Genomic DNA, 22,444 nt, shown 5'->3' with positions numbered 1-22,444 from the left:
AACTTAACTGGCCCAACAAATAAATTCACCCAAAAGGAAAACCATTTTCTACTACCATAGATATAGAGTCAAACCAGGCCGTAGCCTGGAGGCGAAATTGGTGAACTTTCTAAATTTCATGAACTTTTTTTCTTAAAATTCGTGATCTTTTTCAACTCCATGATTTTTTCAAAAAGAATCTAAAAAAATTTCATCTGTAGAAAAAACACAGGGTTTTTTCTGTTTGAGACAGAGCCTTTTTTGTTTTATTAGGGGTGTTCGAGACAGAGCCGCGTGGCCATCGATTCATGATGGGCGACACTCTTGTTGGAAGTTGATCTTGGCATGCGGGCCGCTGGATGGAATTCCTATGCCCAAAAGCCCGCAAACCCACCTGTTGACGGCTTCTTGAACCGCCTTGGCGCCCGAACGTAACCGTCTCAACCAACCAACAACTTTCGCTTCTCATCCTCCCCGTCGCCGACTCGCCGGAGCGCCAAGAAACCAAGAACCCACCGTCACCATCCCCACCTCGCCTTCCCTGCTCGGTTTCCCTCTCCACCGCGCGCCTCTGCTCCCCAGCGGCACCGGCCTGCGACCGATGGATCAGTTCCATCACAGCCACCACGTGCGGCTGCGCAACCCCGTGCGCGGCGCGTACCTGCACGCCGACGAGGACGGCCACGGCGTCTCCCTCCACCACCGCCGGGATTCGATGAACGTGGCCTGGGCGGTCCATCTGGTCGAGGATGACGACGCGCATTACCTGCACCTCCACAGCGCCGCCTACGGCCGCTACCTCGCCTCCACGACCGCGCCGACGCCGCTCGGCCACCGCGGGCTCCGCATCGAGCAGCGGAACTACAACCACACGGATGAGACCGCGCTCGTTTGGCTGGCCGTCCTGTCGGACTCCGGGGACGAGGTCCTGCTCCAGCACTTCAACGGCCGCTTCCTCCGCGCCAACGGGAGGTACCTCCCCTGGAACGACGGCGCCAGCGTCGACTACATCAGCGACATCCACCGAGTCAGCACGATGATGCACTGGGCCATGGAGCACGTCCCCGCCAGGGAGGCCATGCCTCCCCTTCCACCTCCGACCGGGGTGAGTGAGCCCGCCATCACCATGCCCGCTTCTTGATTGATTCTCCCTGACTTAATTTCAGCCGCAGAGATCGCAAATTCTTGGCTCTGTTCTTGCCGAATTTGCGTCTTCTTTGGCTTCCTGATCTCAAATTCGTATTGCAGCTTCCCTTCCCCGCCGCCATGGTGCCGTCGCGGGTGATCACGTACGCGTGGAGGAGCTACCACGGGGACCTCCTCGCCAGCGGCACGATCATGTTCAGGGGGAGATCCGTGTTCCACCTAAGGGAGGAGCTGGCCGGGCAGCTAGGCCTGGGCGTGGGCCTCCTTGCAAACTTGGGCGCCGACGACATCGTCATGTGCCTCCCCACATGTGAGGCCCGGCTTTTCCCGCTCGTCGTCGACCTGCCCAACAGCCGCCAGAGCCTCCACGTCGCCATCGCCATCACCGAGACGCCCAGTGAGAGTCCCTTCCCGCTCTTCTCCTTTGGCAAGAAACTCTTATTTGCACTAGTCTTGATCTTGTCCGGATGTTTTTTTGGGGGTTTCATTTAAGTTGAGCGCTCATCTGCCCGTGCTTGGAAAACAGTCTGAAAAACCTTTGCTGCTGTTTCAGTTAGGAATCTACTGCTGTAGGATTGTACTAGACATCAGTAAAAGTTGCTGAATCAAGTCAGTAGGTGCTCAACAGGCACCACATTATGCTTGTCTGAAGGTTGTCTGAAGCCAGTTGTTTGTTGGGGTGAAAATCATTTCATAAGTCAACTGAAGGTTGTCTGATGCCACACTGAACCTTGATATGGCAACTATTGTGCTTTGATTCAGATGATTCAGTTCTCCAATTTAATACCATAGGCCGCTAGTGGAAAACTTTCTGAAGTTGAAAACCCAAATCAGTTCGGTCTGCCTAGTTCAGCTTCATAGAGAAGATCATTTCTGTTTTTAGCCTACTGTAACCGTAACGCCTGGGCAAAATTCAGGTTCTGTTCCACAACACATTACATTGTTTTGAGGTTTCGTACTTCAGCTTTCCTTTTGATCTTCTTATTTAAACTTGTCGCAGTACCTTTGAAACCTCATGCTTAACTGCTTAACTATTTTTCTGCTAATTCAGCCCATGCGGCGCTGCGGTATGCGGATGTCGATGCAGAGTAGAGAGATGCCAGAGACAGGGCCCCTAGCTAGAAGTCGCCTTCAAAAGCGTCGCCGCCTCGGATACGATGACATTAGAACCCAGTTCCTTCCGTTGAGATATGGGTTCAGGAAAACCCAACATTTAATGTGTTTCTGCTAGATAAACTTTGGTTTGTTCTTCAGGCAGTATAAGAGAAACCTATTTGCGTTGGCATCACGGTTCTAATATTCAGAAACTGTTTGATCAGTGGTATGGCGACATTAGTCTGTAGTGTGTTGACAATGGGCACTATTTAACCGTTGCTACCTGCATTTCTCTTAGATGAAGAATCTGGTGTTGACAGGGACACAAATGTGGTGGTTCTTGCAGTGAGTTGAGCACTTGAGTTTCGTTACTCCGCTGAAAGTTTCAGTCCATCAGCAAGAAATGAATTTGTGTTTTACCAAAGGTTGAATTCTGAACGTGGCGATGCTGATGCACCGCGCCCGGACACTCTGCCTATAAGTTTCAGTCATTTTCATTGGCACCTACAGTATAATTCTGAATATGGCGATGCTAATGCACCTATGTTTGCTAAGAAAATGAAAATGCAGGCGACTTGCTGCATTTTGCTGCGCGCCTGGAGTATATTTGGTTTAGCACATGTCGCAAATCCTCTGAATAAAATGTGAACAAAATTCAGGTTTGATCCCATATAACACTACAAGAATACTAGTTTCTGCATATTACATTGTTTGCATGCTTTGTACATCAGCTGACTTTTGTTTAATAAAATTAAGAGATTTTTTATCTGCTGCAATAGTTGTATAACAACTTTTGGTAAGAAATTGCGCATCTTTTGATTGCTTCTTGTTTTTCTCTTACATGTTTGAGTTTGGATGGAACACAGAAAGGTCGCAGGGGTTGTAAAAGCCATGTGGATTTCGTCGTTTGTGTTCCATGTTCAAAAGATTGACTACAGTTCGGTTGAAATTTCGCACATTTGCCTTGAAGGATAGTGTACTTACTAGAAGCAGTTGCCCGCCTTGCCGCACCGTTTTTCTCATGGGGTCTCTTCATTAAGTGTTTGTTCAGTGTTGGACTGCTTACATTTGAGACGGTAACTTTTATAGACCAGCTTCTTGTGTCGAGGTCAGTTCTCTTTTCGATGACATTTTAACCAGGGAAAGAATATTCGCCTCATAAACTTATCTCTAATCACTCAAGAAAGAAATTACCAACTGTAGTTAGTTTATTTGAGTAATAGAGCGAGTCATGCTCTATTATACTTATTCTGGAGCGAGCTAGTTTAGAGAATAAACCATAATTTTGTCAACACCACTTTAGGACATTATACTTATTCTATAGTGCATTAAATAAGATAAAATGTGCAATCATAAAACATTATTTTTGCCCGTTAGGCATGTTGGCCAAACATTGTTGTGCTGAATAGTGCGGTGTGGAAAACCAAACCACGCGGAAATCAAGATTTCCTTAAGGTGGCATGTGCTCGTTGATAATGATCACATCATTAAAAAAGACCACAACTCCACAAGTATGGCATCAACATAAACACCACACTAAAATAATTTTTCCAAATAATAACTTTTGGAAAATTTAGTGAGTGAGTAATAATGGTGAATAATGTATTATTTTACAAGATGAATTTTGGCATTAAAATGATGCTAAAAGGTGATCTTCATTAAAAATGTGCCATGAAATGACATTTAACATTAATGCCACATGAATTTTTTAAATACAATTTCCAATTGGTTCAATTGTATTCAGGAAATTCAAACATTATTTCAGCATAATATCAGACAACCAAATTTATTTTCAGTGCATAAATATATAAAAATTACAGAAACAACTTAAAAGGCACTGAAGATAAATAAAATGACTGGTACCATACTTAGGTCCATCATAACCCACGGAAAAACATTAAATTATCTCATCTTTAAAGTAATTTTCAAAAAAAAATTGGCCCATATTTCTCATTTCAACAGTACATAAATAATTTACAATTTCATAATATAGAAGAAATACACTGAAAAACATTTTCATAACTTGCCCCAAAACCTATTGGTGGCATATTAACTTACTGCCCAGCAGATAAATTCATCCAAAACAAAAACCATTTTTCTGCGACCATAGATATAGAGTCAATCTGGGCCGCAGCCCGAAGGTGAAATTGGTCCGTTCTGCGACTGAAGGCCCGACAGCATTCCCGCATGGTTCTCGTTTGTCCGGTCCAATCAGACGGCCTGCGCCGTGCCTTATAGTTGTAAAAAATTCATACTATCTTTGATCGGTTAGTGCAAGTAACGTTATGCAAATGTTTGGCTCAAAACAAAATTTCATGGGACATTTATATTTATGCCACTAATTTGCGTCCACTCTCAGAATTACCGTTAACTTTTTGATGTGCTCAAATTTGCCCCTAAAAAGTATTTTAGGTCATGAGAATGCCCTTCCAGCTGGCCACAGTTGTTTCATCGAAACTTTAAAAATTCATAACAAATTCATATGAACTCAGAAGAATGCAAATAAGATAGCAAAACATTCCTAAAAATATCACCTATACATGCGATGTGGTCGACCGAGTTGGGCTAGGAAACGATGCGCGCGCGTATTGTGCGATGTAGTCCATGGTGGTCGACATGATTTTTAGTGTGTACGTGGAACATTTTTCTCATACACGTCGAACATTTTTCAAGTAACGATGTACTACTTTTTCTTCTCAAATACATGTTTTGAACACCTTTTCAAATATATGTTGATTTATTCCTTTTCTCTTCAACGAATGTTGACATTTTTTTTCATAAACACCGTACAGTTTTAATACATGTTTCGTATTTTTAAAATACATGATTAGCATTTTTTAAATATACGTTTTAATGTTTATTTTTTAAACAAATGTCTGCATTATTTCCATATAGATCGTACCTTTTATGTGCACATCTGGAACTTTATTTATATATGTTAACCATTTTTTCCAAATACAAAACAAATTTTTTTCAGATTATTATATTGTTGGAAACTTTTTTGAATACAAATTCAATAATATACTTTTTGCAGCATATATTTTACATTTTGTTACTCAAATAAATGGTCAAAGTTTGATAAAATATGACGAGCCCTAACAAATCGGGAGGGAGGTAGTAGTACAAAAAATAAGAGGGGCCTTAATAAGGGAGACATGTCTACATTTATGTGCACATATCAGTGATCGATGAGTAGATGGATCATACGCGTAGTATGTGCGTGTATGTGTTTATAGAGTTGAGTGTAAGCGTGAGTATATGCGTGTGTGTTGTGTTTAGAAAAATAGATAATTTATGCCCACATATGCATCATCAAATAAAAGTCAGAGTTGCAAATGCATACTCAAAATCACTGCAACAACCAGGAAATACCCAAGCCTCTAAATCTAGGGAAGTTTACCTTCTCAGGTTTCACCACGTGTTTGATAGCGACGTGAGAGCCTATCAAGTGCAGACACGTGGATTAAATTGGGATGTTGCGGTGTACATTTATGTGATGATTGTAGGCCTTTCGTGAAAATTTTGTTAACTGATTCGCATTTTCTCGTGTGCACTTGGGGTGTCTTCAGCAATTTTGGTTCAGATGATTGTTTGATCTAGACGTCCCACTGTTTCTAAACGGCTGCCGCTCATCGATTAATCTAGACACGCCACTGTTATACCTTTCGTGTTTGTTTTGGTTTCCTTTTTCCCATCTTGTCGTGGGTTATAAATAGGACTTCTTCTTGTTGTATCTCAGTTGTTCTGTAAGCTTTGTTTCTTCCTCTTCGTTTGCATTGATTGCATGGTTGGTTCTTCCTCCAGCCATAATGGTGTTGTGGTTGGTCGTCGCTCGAGCTCACCTGGTGTCTCTGCATGCTTCACTCCAATCCCAGTAGCGTCTACATCTCCTCGCCGTCGCCCACGCCTGGCCGTAGGCCGACACTCCTCGCCGTTAGGCTCCCACCCGCTCCTCGGGCACTGTCCCCCATCTTCTGTCTACCAATTTCTCTTCTATCTTGCGCCGTCGCGTCCATCGCCACCTCCTTTCTAGGGTTGTTGGCGTCGTAACGCAGCTTGGCTGGTGTGTACCGTTGCTGGCGTTACGTGGGATGCGACGGCCAGAGTGCATGCAGACTGCAGAAGCACGGCGACGTGGACGAGGATGTGCGATGTCAGCACGACGTGTCTGTACGGCTATCGGCACCGACGCCGGTCTTGACGGCAGCCAACATGTGCGGCAGTGGACATATGAAGGAGGTCTGGTGTCTGCTGGTGGATTACGTCTACCCCATCGGAGGCACGACCATGGCGCGCTTCTCTCCATGCTCGCAAACTTCGTAGCTTTAATGCCAGATCAACAGAGGTGACAACTCCCTATGACGTCGGGCGTAGGGCTCCGGTGGCATGCGATGGCGATGCGCCGATGATCTGGGTGGGCAGGAGGTCGACGAGAGAGCCGGCTCGCGGCGTCCATCATGAGTACGGTTGAACAACACGGGACGGCGGGACGCCATTCTGTCGGCAGGCTGAATGGGCGCGAGCTTAGCGGCACCATGAACATCATCAACAAGCTGCGCCTCTGGCCTCTCTCCGGCTGGCGTCCCTTTACACCCACATCGCCCGCCGCTGCCTCTGTTGTCATGTGGCCGTCGCGGCCACCACACACTTGCCGCTTACGCCATGCTCCTCGGTCGTGGCCGCAGCCTCGCACTCTTTCACGTGGGTGAGGGACAAGAGGGATTAGATCGCTATGGTGCTCTTGGAAAGGGCGATGCTGCTTGCCATGTTCTTTGCGCAGGCGGTGATGCTGGCGGTGGCCTACACCATGATCCCACGCGGTGAGCGAGGGAGCACGAGGTGGATGAGGCCGAGAACGCTGCCGCAACGAGGAAGTGTGGGAGGAGGATCACGCGCGTGCAGGGCCATGGCTCCACCGATGTCGGGCCACCGCTCAGGCTGAACCCCTCGGCCTGGCCGCCACTGCAGAAGTCGTCGCACCATGCTCCATCTGCGGCCGGGAAGCGCGTCGTGTTCATCACCCTTCCTGGAGCCCAGCGCGAGTGCACCGGCACCGACGTGTTTACCCTGTGCGCCGAGCTGGCCCAAGAAGAAACCAGTCCCCTTGTCGGCCCCCATTTCTTTTGCCTGCCCTCGAAAGTAATTTTAGTTAAAATCCGTGGTTCTGCTTGACCTCAGGCTCCTCCATGATTCCGTCGTGCAGGCTCTAAATCTCAATGTCGAGGACCTCGGTGCCCGTCCTTCAGTCCTTGCTATCCCGGGGCCTTCCTTCTTGATTATGGTAATTAATTCCTTCTCATTACACACTAGCAATGTCAATGATACCTTTCTTTGTGGTTATGAATAGCCATATTTCGAATTCCTTTTGTCTCACAGACGCACTGGTCCAACGGAGCAACGCGATGCAGGCAAGCCAGGAATGCGAGCACTATGTCAATACCACCGCTGCGCATTCCAGGCCACTCGCCGTGGCCTGCAAGGTCAATCTCCCGCACGAGTGGACGTATTGAGATGCATATTGCTCTCTTCTCTGCGACCAAGCATCCACTGTCTCCCCTGGTTTCCATGGATCACTATATTTAATTGATCGTTAGCGCTAGGTAGATCTTAGTTAGAAGTAGGAGGCGGTAGCAGTAGCATCAGCATTAGGTGTTCTTTTGTGTGTGTGGTGATACATTATTTTGGATAGTTGGTGATGGATGCATACGAACAACGGAGAAGAATGAAAAATATTAGAGTGAAAGACTTTGGGGAATGGTTATTTCAGCAATGCATGGTTAATTGATTTAATTTATAGTATGTTGCTACTCTTTTGAAAGAAAAAAATAGGAATTCCCGAAGTAATGTCTAAACCCATGGATTTCACAAATCAAAGATAAAGGATTCCAGAACAAGTAAACACAATTTTCAATTGTCTCAACAACGAGTAGTGAAAAAGAATTCCTATATGCCTTCCCTCCCTCTTTAATGAGAGATGCAAAATAAAAAAGTGAAGTAAGGGTGCCCTGTGGGTATTTGATCTTGCTCCCTGCCCCTTTTTTCATGGAAAAAGGAAATATCAATTTCTTCATTCATTGAACCCTAGTTCGGGACTGACGGGGCTCGAACCCGCAGCTTCCGCCTTGACAGGGCGGTGCTCTGACCAATTGAACTACAATCCCCCGGGGTGTATGGCATACCTTTAGTGCTCATTTCGGGCAACTTTCCATTATCTTTCTTTGGTTGAGTGGCATGTACTTTCATGGCGCCTGTTTTTCCAATTATGAAGCATGGCTAAGTGATCCTACTCACATTTTAATTTATAGTATTTTAATTGATTTCAAAAGATATTTTGAACAAGCATCCTGGTCACTCTGCAGTTCATGATGAGCACCACTGAATTTGAAGGACCATATGATAAAGGGTGTGACTGACACTCATTTAGATGAGAATAAAATCTGCATGATAAACTATCTTAGTCATGTTGTGATATTTTATCCTGCCTAATAATATGTTACTTTACACGTGAAGGAGCCTTTTCCATTACTTTAATTCCGCGTAGCTGCGTGCATGGGTCGTTCATCGCATGATCCATGTACGTGGTCACCTTGACCACGCACGTCCTTCCTGCACAGACTATGCACGTGGTCACACCAGTGATGCGCGCCCGTGACTAAGCTATGGTCGATGATCCATACTCTTCCCTCCTTGCATGATCCATACACGTCGCCAACTTGGCGACGGGCGTTCCCTTTCATGGGCTCAATGTACTTGGTCACATTAGTTTGTTTTTGTTTTTGTTTTAGGCGCATGTTAAATAAAAATACTTTGCTTATGCAAAAAAATGCATGAAAGAAGAAAAAATTATTAACTACATACGATGTATATATAATTCCGACTATTTGTTTCTCTTAACTACTTCATCATAGGAGCTAATCCAATGGGAGGCTACACCAGGCGATCTAATCTGGCACTGACCCGCGCCACGTTCGGCAAAATAAATTATCCCTACTAGAGATGTGTCATCCTCCCATTTTTTTCCCTACATCCATAGTTTTCATGCGATCATCTGGCATCCTAAAATAACAACACTTATTACAAAGAAGAAACATAATCCATATAACCGTATGGTAACGACGGGCGCGGTGTGCCGCCGCGCGGTGATAAGCTAGTACATATACTAAACCTGGCCAGGTTTCCTTTTCCTTGTTTTCTTGACCTTTTCCTATCAGTAAAAATCGGGCCAGTGGGGAGGCGACACCTTATTTAGTGAGGGATCTGGCTAGGTAGGATCTTGGGTGTGCCCAATGATTTTACATGGGATTGAGACATTTTTTTTGTTGTATTGTGAGTTTGTGCTTGAGTGCATGTATCTGATTTGACTACATAGATCAAATGGATCTTGCTGACTAGCATTTTTGGCAGTTTGTGTATGCAGCGCCTGCCTGTTGGTTGCATTTGCATGTCCAGAATTGTCTCGGCCATCGCGGATTTGTGTGGGCAGGTGCAGCTTTTTTCCCTTCCATGTGTTGTTGGTTATACCTAGCGACACGTTGTATGATGCTGTAATAATTTTAGCACTTTTCTCCCCATCTACCCACGTCTGTCTCGAAGGCAAATATCGTGCACGGCTGAACCACCGCTTCACCGCCATATGAACCTAAAAGTTCTGCCCTGCCGTTAACTCCCAGCATCGCCATTCCTCAGTCCGCCGTGGAGTGGCGGTAGCCCATCCAACCCGTTTGCGCTTCAAGCTCGCGGCTGCTGCGATCGACCTCGAGTTAGCCGTCTTCACCTTGACCCTCTCTCCTCTATGATGGATCACAGGGCAAAAATCTGATCTGAAGAACTCAATTTCAAGCTAAGCAAACCCTAAACTTACGAACAAGAAAGAAGATAATTTGGTGCAGCAATACGAGCTGCTTTTCATGGTCCTTTTCATTGCATTATATAGGGATACAAATCACGTCCAACACGGCACAGGTCCAACACGACGCGATCCGGTACAACGCCGGTTTACAAACCTTTCCTAATACGACCTAACCTCGTACGTATACTGAACCGACTCAAATAATTCCTAACACAGCACGTCACCTAACCTGAAGCTTGTTTGGCCCTTTCAATCCCTGCTTCACCGATCAGAGGTGTCGCGGAGTCTCAGCTAGCGAGGCCGTCGGGTACACGGTGATGGCATATGTGCGCACGCCGGCTAGGGCAGAGGCCCTGATCGCCGCTGGAGTGTGCCTAGCGGACACGGCGGCCTCCATCGCCGCTACCTCCGACATGGTCTTCACGGTGGTCGACGATCTCCGGAAGATCATGGTCGGCAACCCCGGCGACGTCCGTGCCGTCGGCGGCAGCGCCGCCCACAGGAAGGTGCCTGGAGGGAGGTGCATGCAGAATTGTAGACTATGGCGGCGGTCATGAACGCGACAATGGTGTGTGGGCACGTGAGTTCCAGCGGGCCGTTGTTGCCGGACACCACCGGCGTCGACAATCTTCGGAAGGCTTGCAGCACATGAACACAACCTGATGACCTCCGGCCCTTCGGTTTCTGCCGGTAGAAGCAGAAGGACTGGGTGCAGGGACATGGCGGTGCGGACGAGAGGTTGTGGCGCGTCATCTTCGCCGCGGACGCTTCGAAGACCTGCAGCACGGCCGTCGGGTGTCGTCCTCCGCCTCACGCTTCGGTAACAAAAAAGCGTCAGCACCATGGCCCTTGACTCCTATGGCCCCTTCATGCTGGCTGCGACCGCCCCCCATGGCCCCCCACTTCGATGATGGGTGGATCCTGAGTGCGGACGGAGGGAACTGTGACACTGCAAGCCTCGTCGTTCGTGAGGCGACCAGAGCCAGAGGTACTATATATGTGCCCATGCTCATGCGCCGCCTCGCCATTCCAGGGCTCTTGGTCGTTTCCATGACGCCGGAGTCGCGTCATGTAGCGCCCGCCTGTACGCAACCATCTCGGGCGCGGGAAAGCACGCCGCCCAGCCGTGCCCGCGATCAGCCGCCGTGGCCATGCTGTTCTTGTCACTCGCCGGAACCGGCGCCGTAGGCTGCGTCGCCTCGGACGCTCAGTAATCAAGTATCCGTGCGTTGCCTTGTCGGTGTTGTCCTGCAGGTTGCTCAGTATCCGTGCCTTCCACCCTGCATCCGCCCAGATCGACGCAGCAAATGCTAGCCCGGTGGTGACCACCACGGCCAGGAGCAGCGTCCAAGAGGCCAGCCATGCTAGCTCTTGGCAGCCGGTCGCTGGCTTGCTGCATGGCAGCACCGATACGTAGCATAGGTCAGTGTCGTTGGCGTACTGGCTCCCCGGCAGCGTGTTGATCTACCCGTGCTGCGGTATTTCTCCTATGTGTTTGTTGGCAGAGACGTTGAGCAACATGACGAAGGAGAGGCCGGAGAACAATTTCGCTACAAGATCCACCGCGCGAATTCGTTTTGCTATAATTCGGTTCAGTTACACGCCTGATTAATCGCTATAGCCTGACTCTGTATGTGTCCATCATGAGTAACTTGATAAAGCTATAATGTCAGTCTTTGGTTAACAATTGCACTTCTAAAGTCTAATGTCAATGGAGTAAATCTAGACATGAATTGACATGAAGTGCAATCAAGATTAATAATTGGATGTTCTCTCTTTCTTTGACCTTGATTAAGATTGTGTTATCAGGAAAAGGTAATTAGGTATCTCCCTTGCTACATAATTTTGTAAATTATTCTATTTCAGATGACATAGCAATGTTGCTGGACATGCCTCTCAACAATACATACATAGGTGACCACGTTACGGCCAAGAGCAGTGGCCAAGAGGCCGTACTGAAATAGAGCTTCCCTTCGACGGTTTTTGAACAAGCTCTCAAACTGAAGGTGCATAGTGTTGCTCCCAATCCTTTTCTGTAACTAACACTGCCAATACTTGCATGCTTGCTATAAACTATACTTGATGTAGGTGAGTGGCACTGTGAAGTGATTCCATATTATGGCAAGTTACCAATGTCAACAGACAGAACAGTGGATTATTTTATCTACTTGGGTTTTACCATTTTTTATTATTTATGTTAAGCTGAACCTGTTATATCCAGTTGTGAACATATCCATCTTCTTGAACTTTCTTTCTTCCTTTTTTTTTTTCTTTTTGCAACATGAATGGATTAGTTAGGCTAGCAAAATGAGATCTATTTGGGCATGATGCATGCATAAATAATAGTTTGCGTCAGCATGCACATTCTCAAGCAGAGTCATACCACTAAACCACTGCATAAATACAGAGCATACGTGGATTCGCTTTCATTTTTGAGAAATTTCTGCAGTTTCTTCTCCGCGTAACATTCATATGTGGATTCGCCTTCATTTTTGAGAAATTTCTGCAGTTTCTTCTCCGCATAACATGTTCATATGGGAAATGTATATCATCACTTTGAATCAGCTATGATCGTGGCTGACCTCTCAGTGGAGAGGGGATGGGGAAAAGGAGACACCGCCATCTATTTTATTTTCAGTCATTGGTAGTAATGTTTATGTTTGAATGGAGGGAACAATTGTAAAATATTAGTTGTCAGCCTTCATGCAGTACTGACCAAGCTTATTAAAATGCCATATTTGCTTCATGAAGCATTTGCTTATGTTAGCACTGCCATCGGTAGGACATAGCATTCAGCTTAGTCAATTTTACTCAAGAGGAGGTGCATGTTGGCAGTACTATTTTTGCTGTCTAATTTGGCTTGATGTTGCTCAGTCTGCACTAAAAAAGATCATCGAAATGCACCAGCAAGGCGATGTTGCCCAAGCTGCCTTGGAATACCTGCACTTAATTTAAAGTAGTCATAAAAAAATTCACATGATGTCTCAACAACAATTTACAAAGGCCCTTTACCACTTCGAACCAATTAGGCAGGGAGCTCCACCAGAATATTGTAGACCAGAAGTGAATGTACTGTGTTTAATCTTATTAGAAATGTATCAGTATGTGCTTTATGTTCCCTAATATGTACTCTCTCCGTCCGGAAATACTTGTCGTAAAAATGGATACAAATGGATGTATCTAGAACTAAAATACATCTAAATACATCCATTCCTTGGACAAGTATTTCCGGACGGAGGGAGTACCACACATGATGAATATAAATGTCTAATTTTTGGTTGCTTCTAAGCATGACTTCCTTTATTGTGCCTACAACCTTAGGGCATCTCCAGCCGCGCCCCAGGAAGGCCTTCTCAGTCGTTTTTTTTTGTGCCGGCGCCGAAAAATCGGCCCAGTCGCGCCCCAGGAGCCCGATTTTCGCCAGCCTGGGCCGAAAACAGCGTCGGCGGACCCAGACCGAACCCGGCGCACTGGGGGGCGCCCGGCGCCGACACGGCTCTCTTCTCGGCCCTTCGTCGTCCTCATCGCCTCGTACACCGCTTCCATGAGAAGAAGTAGTCTGTTGTTGGACCTCTATCCCGACTCTCGGCCCATGCACCGCGTCTACGAATAGCTAGCACAAAAGGTGTCAGAAAAGTGGTGTACACCCGCGCGGGAAGCTTGTAGACCTGATCCAGCGAAACCAAGGGACAGGCAGCATTCTACAATCAAAAACGCTTATTTCTAATCTGACGGTTTAGAAAACCTACGTTCCATACACCAAGTCTATCAAAAAAGCAGGTCCTCGGAAATCTCCGCCCCCACACCGCCTCTTCATCTCTCTCTCCTCTCCCCATTCCATCCCCGCCTCTTCAGCTCTCTCTCTCCTCTCCCCTCCCCCTCCTCGCCGCCTCCTCTGATTCCTTCGCGAGGGTTAGCAATTAGTTGCCGGCGCAGAGCACGCCTGGCGCGGGTTATGGCGAGGCTTGTCGAGATGTGGCCGCTCCCCCTACACCGCGCCGCCCCTTCCCAGTCTCTACCTCGCCAAGGCAGCAGAGGTCCCCGATGCGTCGGGGCGCCGCCATCTTGCCGTGCAGCGGCACGCGATCTCACTCATGCTGGGAACGATGGATCTGGCGCCGGGCATCAACACGGAGGAGTGGTGGAAGAGGAGGAGCCGGTACCACGGGGCGAGCTGGGTTCAGGCGCACGCTCCGTCGCGCTTCTTCTCGGCTACCCCCAAGGATCTACTGAAGGGTTCGAAGGCGGATCCGAGCGATCTTGCGGTGCCGAGTCCAGGTGATGATGCACACGGTCCCGGGGACATGGCGATGCACAATCGGTTCGCATCGGCACAACCGCTCGCGCTTGTAGAGCAGGTAAGGGGCTATCTTTGATCTTTGTTTGGATGCGTTCATTTCATGCATACATAAAGCACTTGATTTACCAATGTCAGTGGTGTCTTACTAGACTGAGTCTGTATTTCTGCATCTTATAGGGTGAAGCAAATGTCCGTGACAATGATTATCCCTTGATAAAGCCTGAAGATGATGGTCTAACTGAAGCTATTAAGTGCTACATGTTGAAGACGGGTGCAGACCAAATTGTTCCTGACACGGTGAGATAAATGCTGTTGTTGTCAAGCTTTCTGTATGCTTGCCTAGATTGTTTCAGTAGACTTGTCTTACACAGATATACAACACTTGTAGCCACACTTGTATATTACATGTTGATAAAAGAATATGCACATGAGTTCTGCATATGTATGTTATTACTGTTTAGCATTGTCCAGCTTGGGACATGTATTCTTTAATTTGGTCCGGTATATATTGTGACACACCAGCACTATGTCGACCTACTATGATTGTTGCGAATCAACATGGTTTGCATTTATGATCATGTCTAGAATGTTGCTTCTTTCTTAATATTGACTATTGCTTATTTAAAGCTTTCGTCGTTCCTCAAGTGGGCTGCTGAGTATGGTGCAAGGGAGTAGCCTATGTATTCTGGTGTGGTGTCCATTTGCCATCCAATCCAATCAATTTGTTGTTGTACTTTGTTAGTCCTGTAAAACTGGTTCTCCTCTTGTATAAAAATATGATAGGTTATGGGTGTCTGGGTGGTTCTGCGTGCACGCACCCGTACTTCGTAGCTGTACAAGTCGCAGGGGCTAGAGGTATGGCTGACCCGTGAGACCGGCCGTGACCCAAGGAGCCAAGCACTTTTCATTTTGAAAAAAAGGTAGAGCTATGGCGAAGGAGGCAAAACAAAGAGATATACACCGGTACACTGCTTCCATGAGAAGAAGTAGTCTGTTGTTGGACCTCTATCCCGACTCTCGGCCCATGCACCGCGTCTACGAATAGCTAGCACAAAAGGTGTCAGAAAAGTGGTGTACACCCGCGCGGGAAGCTTGTAGACCTGATCCAGCGAAACCAAGGGACAGGCAGCATTCTACAATCAAAAACACTTATTTCTAATCTGACGGTTTAGAAAACCTACATTCCATACACCAAGTCTATCAAAAAAGCAGGTCCTCGGAAATCTCCGCCCCCACACCGCCTCTTCATCTCTCTCTCCTCTCCCCATTCCATCCCCGCCTCTTCAGCTCTCTCTCTCTCCTCTCCCCTCCCCCTCCTCGCCGCCTCCTCTGATTCCTTCGCGAGGGTTAGCAATTAGTTGCCGGCGCAGAGCACGCATGGCGCGGGTTATGGCGAGGCTTGTCGAGATGTGGCCGCTCCCCCCTACACCACGCCGCCCCCTCCCAGTCTCTACCTCGCCAAGGCAGCAGAGGTCCCCGATGCGTCGGGGCGCCGCCATCCTGCCGTGCAGCGGCACGCGATCTCACTCATGCTGGGAACGATGGATCTGGCGCCGGGCATCAACACGGAGGAGTGGTGGAAGAGGAGGAGCCGGTACCACGGGGCGAGCTGGGTTCAGGCGCACGCTCCGTCGTGCTTCTTCTCGGCTACCCCCAAGGATCTACTGAAGGGTTCGAAGGCGGATCCGAGCAATCTTGCGGTGCCGAGTCCAGGTGATGATGCACACGGTCCCGGGGACATGGCGATGCACAATCGGTTCACATCGGCACAACCGCTCGCGCTTGTAGAGCAGGTAAGGGGCTATCTTTGATCTTTGTTTGGATGCGTTCATTTCATGCATACATAAAGCACTTGATTTACCAATGTCAGTGGTGTCTTAGTAGACTGAGTCTGTATTTCTGCATCTTATAGGGTGAAGCAAATGTCCGTGACAATGATTATCCCTTGATAAAGCCTAAAGATGATGGTCTAACTGAAGCTATTAAGTGCTACATGTTGAAGACGGGTGCAGACCAAATTGTTCCTGACACGGTGAGATAAATGCTGTTGTTGTCATGCTTTCTGTATGCTTGCCTAGATTGTTTCAGTAGACTTGTCTTACACAGATATACAACACTTGTAGCCACACTTGTATGTTACATGTTGATAAAAGAATATGCACATGAGTTCTGCATATGTATGTTATTACTGTTTAGCATTGTCCAGCTTGGGTCATGTATTCTTTAATTTGGTCCGGTATATATTGTGACACACCAGCACTATGTCGACCTACTATGATTGTTGCGAATCAACATGGTTTGCATTTATGATCATGTCTAGAATGTTGCTTCTTTCTTAATATTGACTATTGCTTATTTAAAGCTTTCGTCGTTCCTCAAGTGGGCTGCTGAGTATGGTGCAAGGGAGTAGCCTATGTATTCTGGTGTGGTGTCCATTTGCCATCCAATCCAATCAATTTGTTGTTGTACTTTGTCAGTCCTATAAAACTGGTTCTCCTCTTGTATAAAAATATGATAGGTTATGGGTGTCTAGGTGGTTCTGCGTGCACGCACCCGTACTTCGTAGCTGTACAAGTCGCAGGGGCTAGAGGTATGGCTGACCCGTGAGACCGGCCGTGACCCAAGGAGCCAAGCACTTTTCATTTTGAAAAAAAGGTAGAGCTATGGCGAAGGAGGCAAAACAAAGAGATATACACCGGTACACTGCATCCATGAGAAGAAGTAGTCTGTTGTTGGACCTCTATCCCAACTCTCGGCCCATGCACCGCGTCTACGAATAGCTAGCACAAAAGGTGTCAGAAAAGTGGTGTACACCCGCGCGGGAAGCTTGTAGACCTGATCCAGCGAAACCAAGGGACAGGCAGCATTCTAGAATCAAAAACGCTTATTTCTAATCTGACGGTTTAGAAAACCTACGTTCCATACACCAAGTCTATCAAAAAAGCAGGTCCTCAGAAATCTCCGCCCCCACACCGCCTCTTCATCTCTCTCTCCTCTCCCCATTCCATCCCCGCCTCTTCAGCTCTCTCTCTCCTCTCCCCTCCCACTCCTCGCCGCCTCCTCTGATTCCTTCGCGAGGGTTAGCAATTAGTTGCCGGCGCAGAGCATGCCTGGCGCGGGTTATGGCGAGGCTTGTCGAGATGTGGCCGCTCCCCCTACACCGCGCTGCCCCCTCCCAGTCTCTACCTCGCCAAGGCAGTAGAGGTCCCCGATGCGTCGGGGCGCCGCCATCTTGCCATGCAGCGGCACGCGATCTCACTCATGCTGGGAACGATGGATCTGGCGCCGGGCATCAACACGGAGGAGTGGTGGAAGAGGAGGAGCCGGTACCACGGGGCGAGCTGGGTTCAGGCGCACGCTCCGTCGCGCTTCTTCTCGGCTACCCCCAAGGATCTACTGAAGGGTTCGAAGGCGGATCCGAGCGATCTTGTGGTGCCGATTCCAGGTGAAGATGCACACGGTCCCGGGGACATGGCGATGCACAATCGTTTCGCATCGGCACAACCGCTCGCTCTTGTAGAGCAGGTAAGGGGCTATCTTTGATCTTTGTTTGGATGCGTTCATTTCATGCATACATAAAGCACTTGATTTACCAATGTCAGTGGTGTCTTAGTAGACTGAGTCTGTATTTCTGCATCTTATAGGGTGAAGCAAATGTCCGTGACAATGATTATCCCTTGATAAAGCCTGAAGATGATGCTCTAACTGAAGCTATTAAGTGCTACATGTTGAAGACGGGTGCAGACCAAATTGTTCCTGACACGGTGAGATAAATGCTGTTTTTGTCAAGCTTTCTGTATGCTTGCCTAGATTGTTTCAGTAGACTTGTCTTACACATATATACAACACTTGCAGCCACACTTGTATGTTACATGTTGATAAAAGAATATGCACATGAGTTCTGCATATGTATATTATTACTGTTTAGCATTGTCCAGCTTGGGCCATGTATTCTTTAATTTGGTCCGGTATATATTGTGACACACCAGCACTATGTCGACCTACTATGATTGTTGCGAATCAACATGGTTTGCATCTATGATCATGTCTAGAATGTTGCTTCTTTCTTAATATTGACCATTGCTTATTTAAAGCTTTCGTCGTTCCTCAAGTGGGCTGCTGAGTATGGTGCAAGGGAGTAGCCTATGTATTCTGGTGTGGTGTCCATTTGCCATCCAATCCAATCAATTTGTTGTTGTACTTTGTCAGTCCTGTAAAACTGGTTCTCCTCTTGTATAAAAATATGATAGGTTATGGGTGTCTGGGTGGTTCTGCGTGCACGCACCCGTACTTCGTAGCTGTACAAGTCACAGGGGCTAGAGGTATGGCTGACCCGTGAGACCGGCCGTGACCCAAGGAGCCAAGCACTTTTCATTTTGAAAAAAAGGTAGAGCTATGGCGAAGGAGGCAAAACAAAGAGATATACACCGGTACACTGCTTCCATGAGAAGAAGTAGTCTGTTGTTGGACCTCTATCCCGACTCTCGGCCCATGCACCGCGTCTACGAATAGCTAGCACAAAAGGTGTCAGAAAAGTGGTGTACACCCGCGCGGGAAGCTTGTAGACCTGATCCAGCGAAACCAAGGGACAGGCAGCATTCTACAATCAAAAACGCTTATTTCTAATCTGACGGTTTAGAAAACCTACGTTCCATACACCAAGTCTATCAAAAAAGCAGGTCCACGGAAATCTCCGCCCCCACACCGCCTCTTCATCTCTCTCCCCTCTCCCCATTCCATCCCCGCCTCTTCAGCTCTCTCTCTCCTCTCCCCTCCCCCTCCTCGCCGCCTCCTCTGATTCCTTCGCGAGGGTTAGCAATTAGTTGCCGGCGCAGAGCAAGCCTGGCGCGGGTTATGGCGAGGCTTGTCGAGATGTGACCGCTCCCCCTACACCGCGCCGCCCCCTCCCAGTCTCTACCTCGCCAAGGCAGCAGAGGTCCCCGATGCGTCGGGGCGCCGCCATCTTGCCGTGCAGCGGCACGCGATCTCACTCATGCTGGGAACGATGGATCTGGCGCCGGGCATCAACACGGAGGAGTGGTGGAAGAGGAGGAGCCGGTACCACGGGGCGAGCTGGGTTCAGGCGCACGCTCCGTCGCGCTTCTTCTCGGCTACCCCCAAGGATCTACTGAAGGGTTCGAAGGCGGATCCGAGCGATTTTGCGGTGCCGAGTCCAGGTGAAGATGCACACGGTCCTGGGGACATGGCGATGCACAATCGGTTCGCATCGGCACAACCGCTCGCGCTTGTAGAGCAGGTAAGGGGCTATCTTTGATCTTTGTTTGGATGCGTTCATTTCATGCATACATAAAGCACTTGATTTACCAATGTCAGTGGTGTCTTAGTAGACTGAGTCTGTATTTCTGCATCTTATAGGGTGAAGCAAATGTCCATGACAATGATTATCCCTTGATAAAGCCTGAAGATGATGGTATAACTGAAGCTATTAAGTGCTACATGTTGAAGACGGGTGCAGACCAAATTGTTCCTGACACGGTGAGATAAATGCTGTTGTTGTCAAGCTTTCTGTATGCTTGCCTAGATTGTTTCAGTAGACTTGTCTTACACAGATATACAACACTTGTAGCCACACTTGTATGTTACATGTTGATAAAAGAATATGCACATGAGTTCTGCATATGTATGTTATTACTGTTTAGCATTGTCCAGCTTGGGCCATGTATTCTTTAATTTGGTCCGGTATATATTGTGACACACCAGCACTATGTCGACCTACTATGATTGTTGCGAATCAACATGGTTTGCATTTATGATCATGTCTAGAATGTTGCTTCTTTCTTAATATTGACTATTGCTTATTTAAAGCTTTCGTCGTTCCTCAAGTGGGCTGCTAAGTATGGTGCAAGGGAGTAGCCTATGTATTCTGGTGTGGTGTCCATTTGCCATCCAATCCAATCAATTTGTTGTTGTACTTTGTTAGTCCTGTAAAACTGGTTCTCCTCTTGTATAAAAATATGATAGGTTATGGGTGTCTGGGTGGTTCTGCGTGCACGAACCCGTACTTCGTAGCTGTACAAGTCGCAGGGGCTAGAGGTATGGCTGACCCGTGAGACCGGCCGTGACCCAAGGAGCCAAGCACTTTTCATTTTGAAAAAAAGGTAGAGCTATGGCGAAGGAGGCAAAACAAAGAGATATACACCGGTACACTGCTTCCATGAGAAGAAGTAGTCTGTTGTTGGACCTCTATCCCGACTCTCGGCCCATGCACCGCGTCTACGAATAGCTAGCACAAAAGGTGTCAGAAAAGTGGTGTACACCCGCGCGGGAAGCTTGTAGACCTGATCCAGCGAAACCAAGGGACAGGCAGCATTCTACAATCAAAAACGCTTATTTCTAATCTGACGGTTTAGAAAACCTACGTTCCATACACCAAGTCTATCAAAAAAGCAGGTCCTCGGAAATCTCCGCCCCCACACCGCCTCTTCATCTCTCTCTCCTCTCCCCATTCCATCCCCGCCTCTTCAGCTCTCTCTCTCTCCTCTCCCCTCCCCCTCCTCGCCACCTCCTCTGATTCCTTCGCGAGGGTTAGCAATTAGTTGCCGGCGCAGAGCACGCCTGGCGCGGGTTATGGCGAGGCTTGTCGAGATGTGGCCGCTCCCCCTACACCGCGCTGCCCCCTCCCAGTCTCTACCTCGCCAAGGCAGCAGAGGTCCCCGATGCGTCGAGGCGCCGCCATCTTGCCGTGCAGCGGCACGCGATCTCACTCATGCTGGGAACGATGGATCTGGCGCCGGGCATCAACACGGAGGAGTGGTGGAAGAGGAGGAGCCGGTACCACGGGGCGAGCTGGGTTCAGGCGCACGCTCCGTCGCGCTTCTTCTCGGCTACCCCCAAGGATCTACTGAAGGGTTCGAAGGCGGATCCGAGCGATCTTGCGGTGCCGAGTCCAGGTGATGATGCACACGGTCCCGGGGACATGGCGATGCACAATCGGTTCGCATCGGCACAACCGCTCGCGCTTGTAGAGCAGGTAAGGGGCTATCTTTGATATTTGTTTGGATGCGTTTATTTCATGCATACATAAAGCACTTGATTTACCAATGTCAGTGGTGTCTTAGTAGACTGAGTCTGTATTTCTGCATCTTATAGGGTGAAGCAAATGTCCGTGACAATGATTATCCGTTGATAAAGCCTGAAGATGATGGTCTAACTGAAGCTATTAAGTGCTACATGTTGAAGACGGGTGCAGACCAAATTGTTCCTGACATGGTGAGATAAATGCTGTTGTTGTCAAGCTTTCTGTATGCTTGCCTAGATTGTTTCAGTAGACTTGTCTTACACAGATATACAACACTTGTAGCCACACTTGTATGTTACATGTTGATAAAAGAATATGCACATGAGTTCTGCATATGTATGTTATTACTGTTTAGCATTGTCCAGCTTGGGCCATGTATTCTTTAATTTGGTCCGGTATATATTGTGACACACCAGCACTATGTCGACCTACTATGATTGTTGCGAATCAACATGGTTTGCATTTATGATCATGTCTAGAATGTTGCTTCTTTCTTAATATTGACTATTGCTTATTTAAAGCTTTCGTCGTTCCTCAAGTGGGCTGCTGAGTATGGTGCAAGGGAGTAGCCTATGTATTCTGGTGTGGTGTCCATTCGCCATCCAATCCAATCAATTTGTTGTTGTACTTTGTCAGTCCTGTAAAACTGGTTCTCCTCTTGTATAAAAATATGATAGGTTATGGGTGTCTGGGTGGTTCTGCGTGCACGCACCCGTACTTCGTAGCTGTACAAGTCGCAGGGGCTAGAGGTATGGCTGACCCGTGAGACCGGCCGTGACCCAAGGAGCCAAGCACTTTTCATTTTGAAAAAAGGTAGAGCTATGGCGAAGGAGGCAAAACAAAGAGATATACACCGGTACACCGCTTCCATGAGAAGAAGTAGTCTGTTGTTGGACCTCTATCCCGACTCTCGGCCCATGCACCGCGTCTATGAATAGCTAGCACAAAAGGTGTCAGAAAAGTGGTGTACACCCGCGCGGGAAGCTTGTAGACCTGATCCAGCGAAACCAAGGGACAGGCAGCATTCTACAATCAA

The 22,444-nt window shown here is 47.8% G+C and overlaps 1 protein-coding gene and 1 pseudogene across 1 annotated transcript; one reads left to right on the top strand and one right to left on the bottom strand.

Moving 5' to 3' along the window:
• LOC125519163 (polyubiquitin-like) overlaps positions 1-22,444 on the bottom strand; it is a 278,280-nt pseudogene that overhangs the window by 122,597 nt on the left and 133,239 nt on the right.
• LOC147960879 (uncharacterized) lies at positions 581-2,217 on the top strand. The gene is made up of 3 exons (XM_087535713.1): positions 581-1,084; positions 1,228-1,522; positions 2,177-2,217. The coding sequence occupies exons 1-3, from the start codon at positions 581-583 to the stop codon at positions 2,215-2,217; spliced, it is 840 nt and encodes a 279-aa protein (XP_087391839.1).

The sequence above is a fragment of the Triticum urartu genome, chromosome 7A (assembly GCF_056163025.1).
Source record: "Triticum urartu cultivar PI428250 chromosome 7A, HENAU_Tu73, whole genome shotgun sequence".
Lineage (NCBI taxonomy): Eukaryota > Viridiplantae > Streptophyta > Magnoliopsida > Poales > Poaceae > Triticum > Triticum urartu.
Note: the sequence above shows the minus strand (reverse complement) of the source record. Positions and strands in the feature narration are given on the sequence as shown.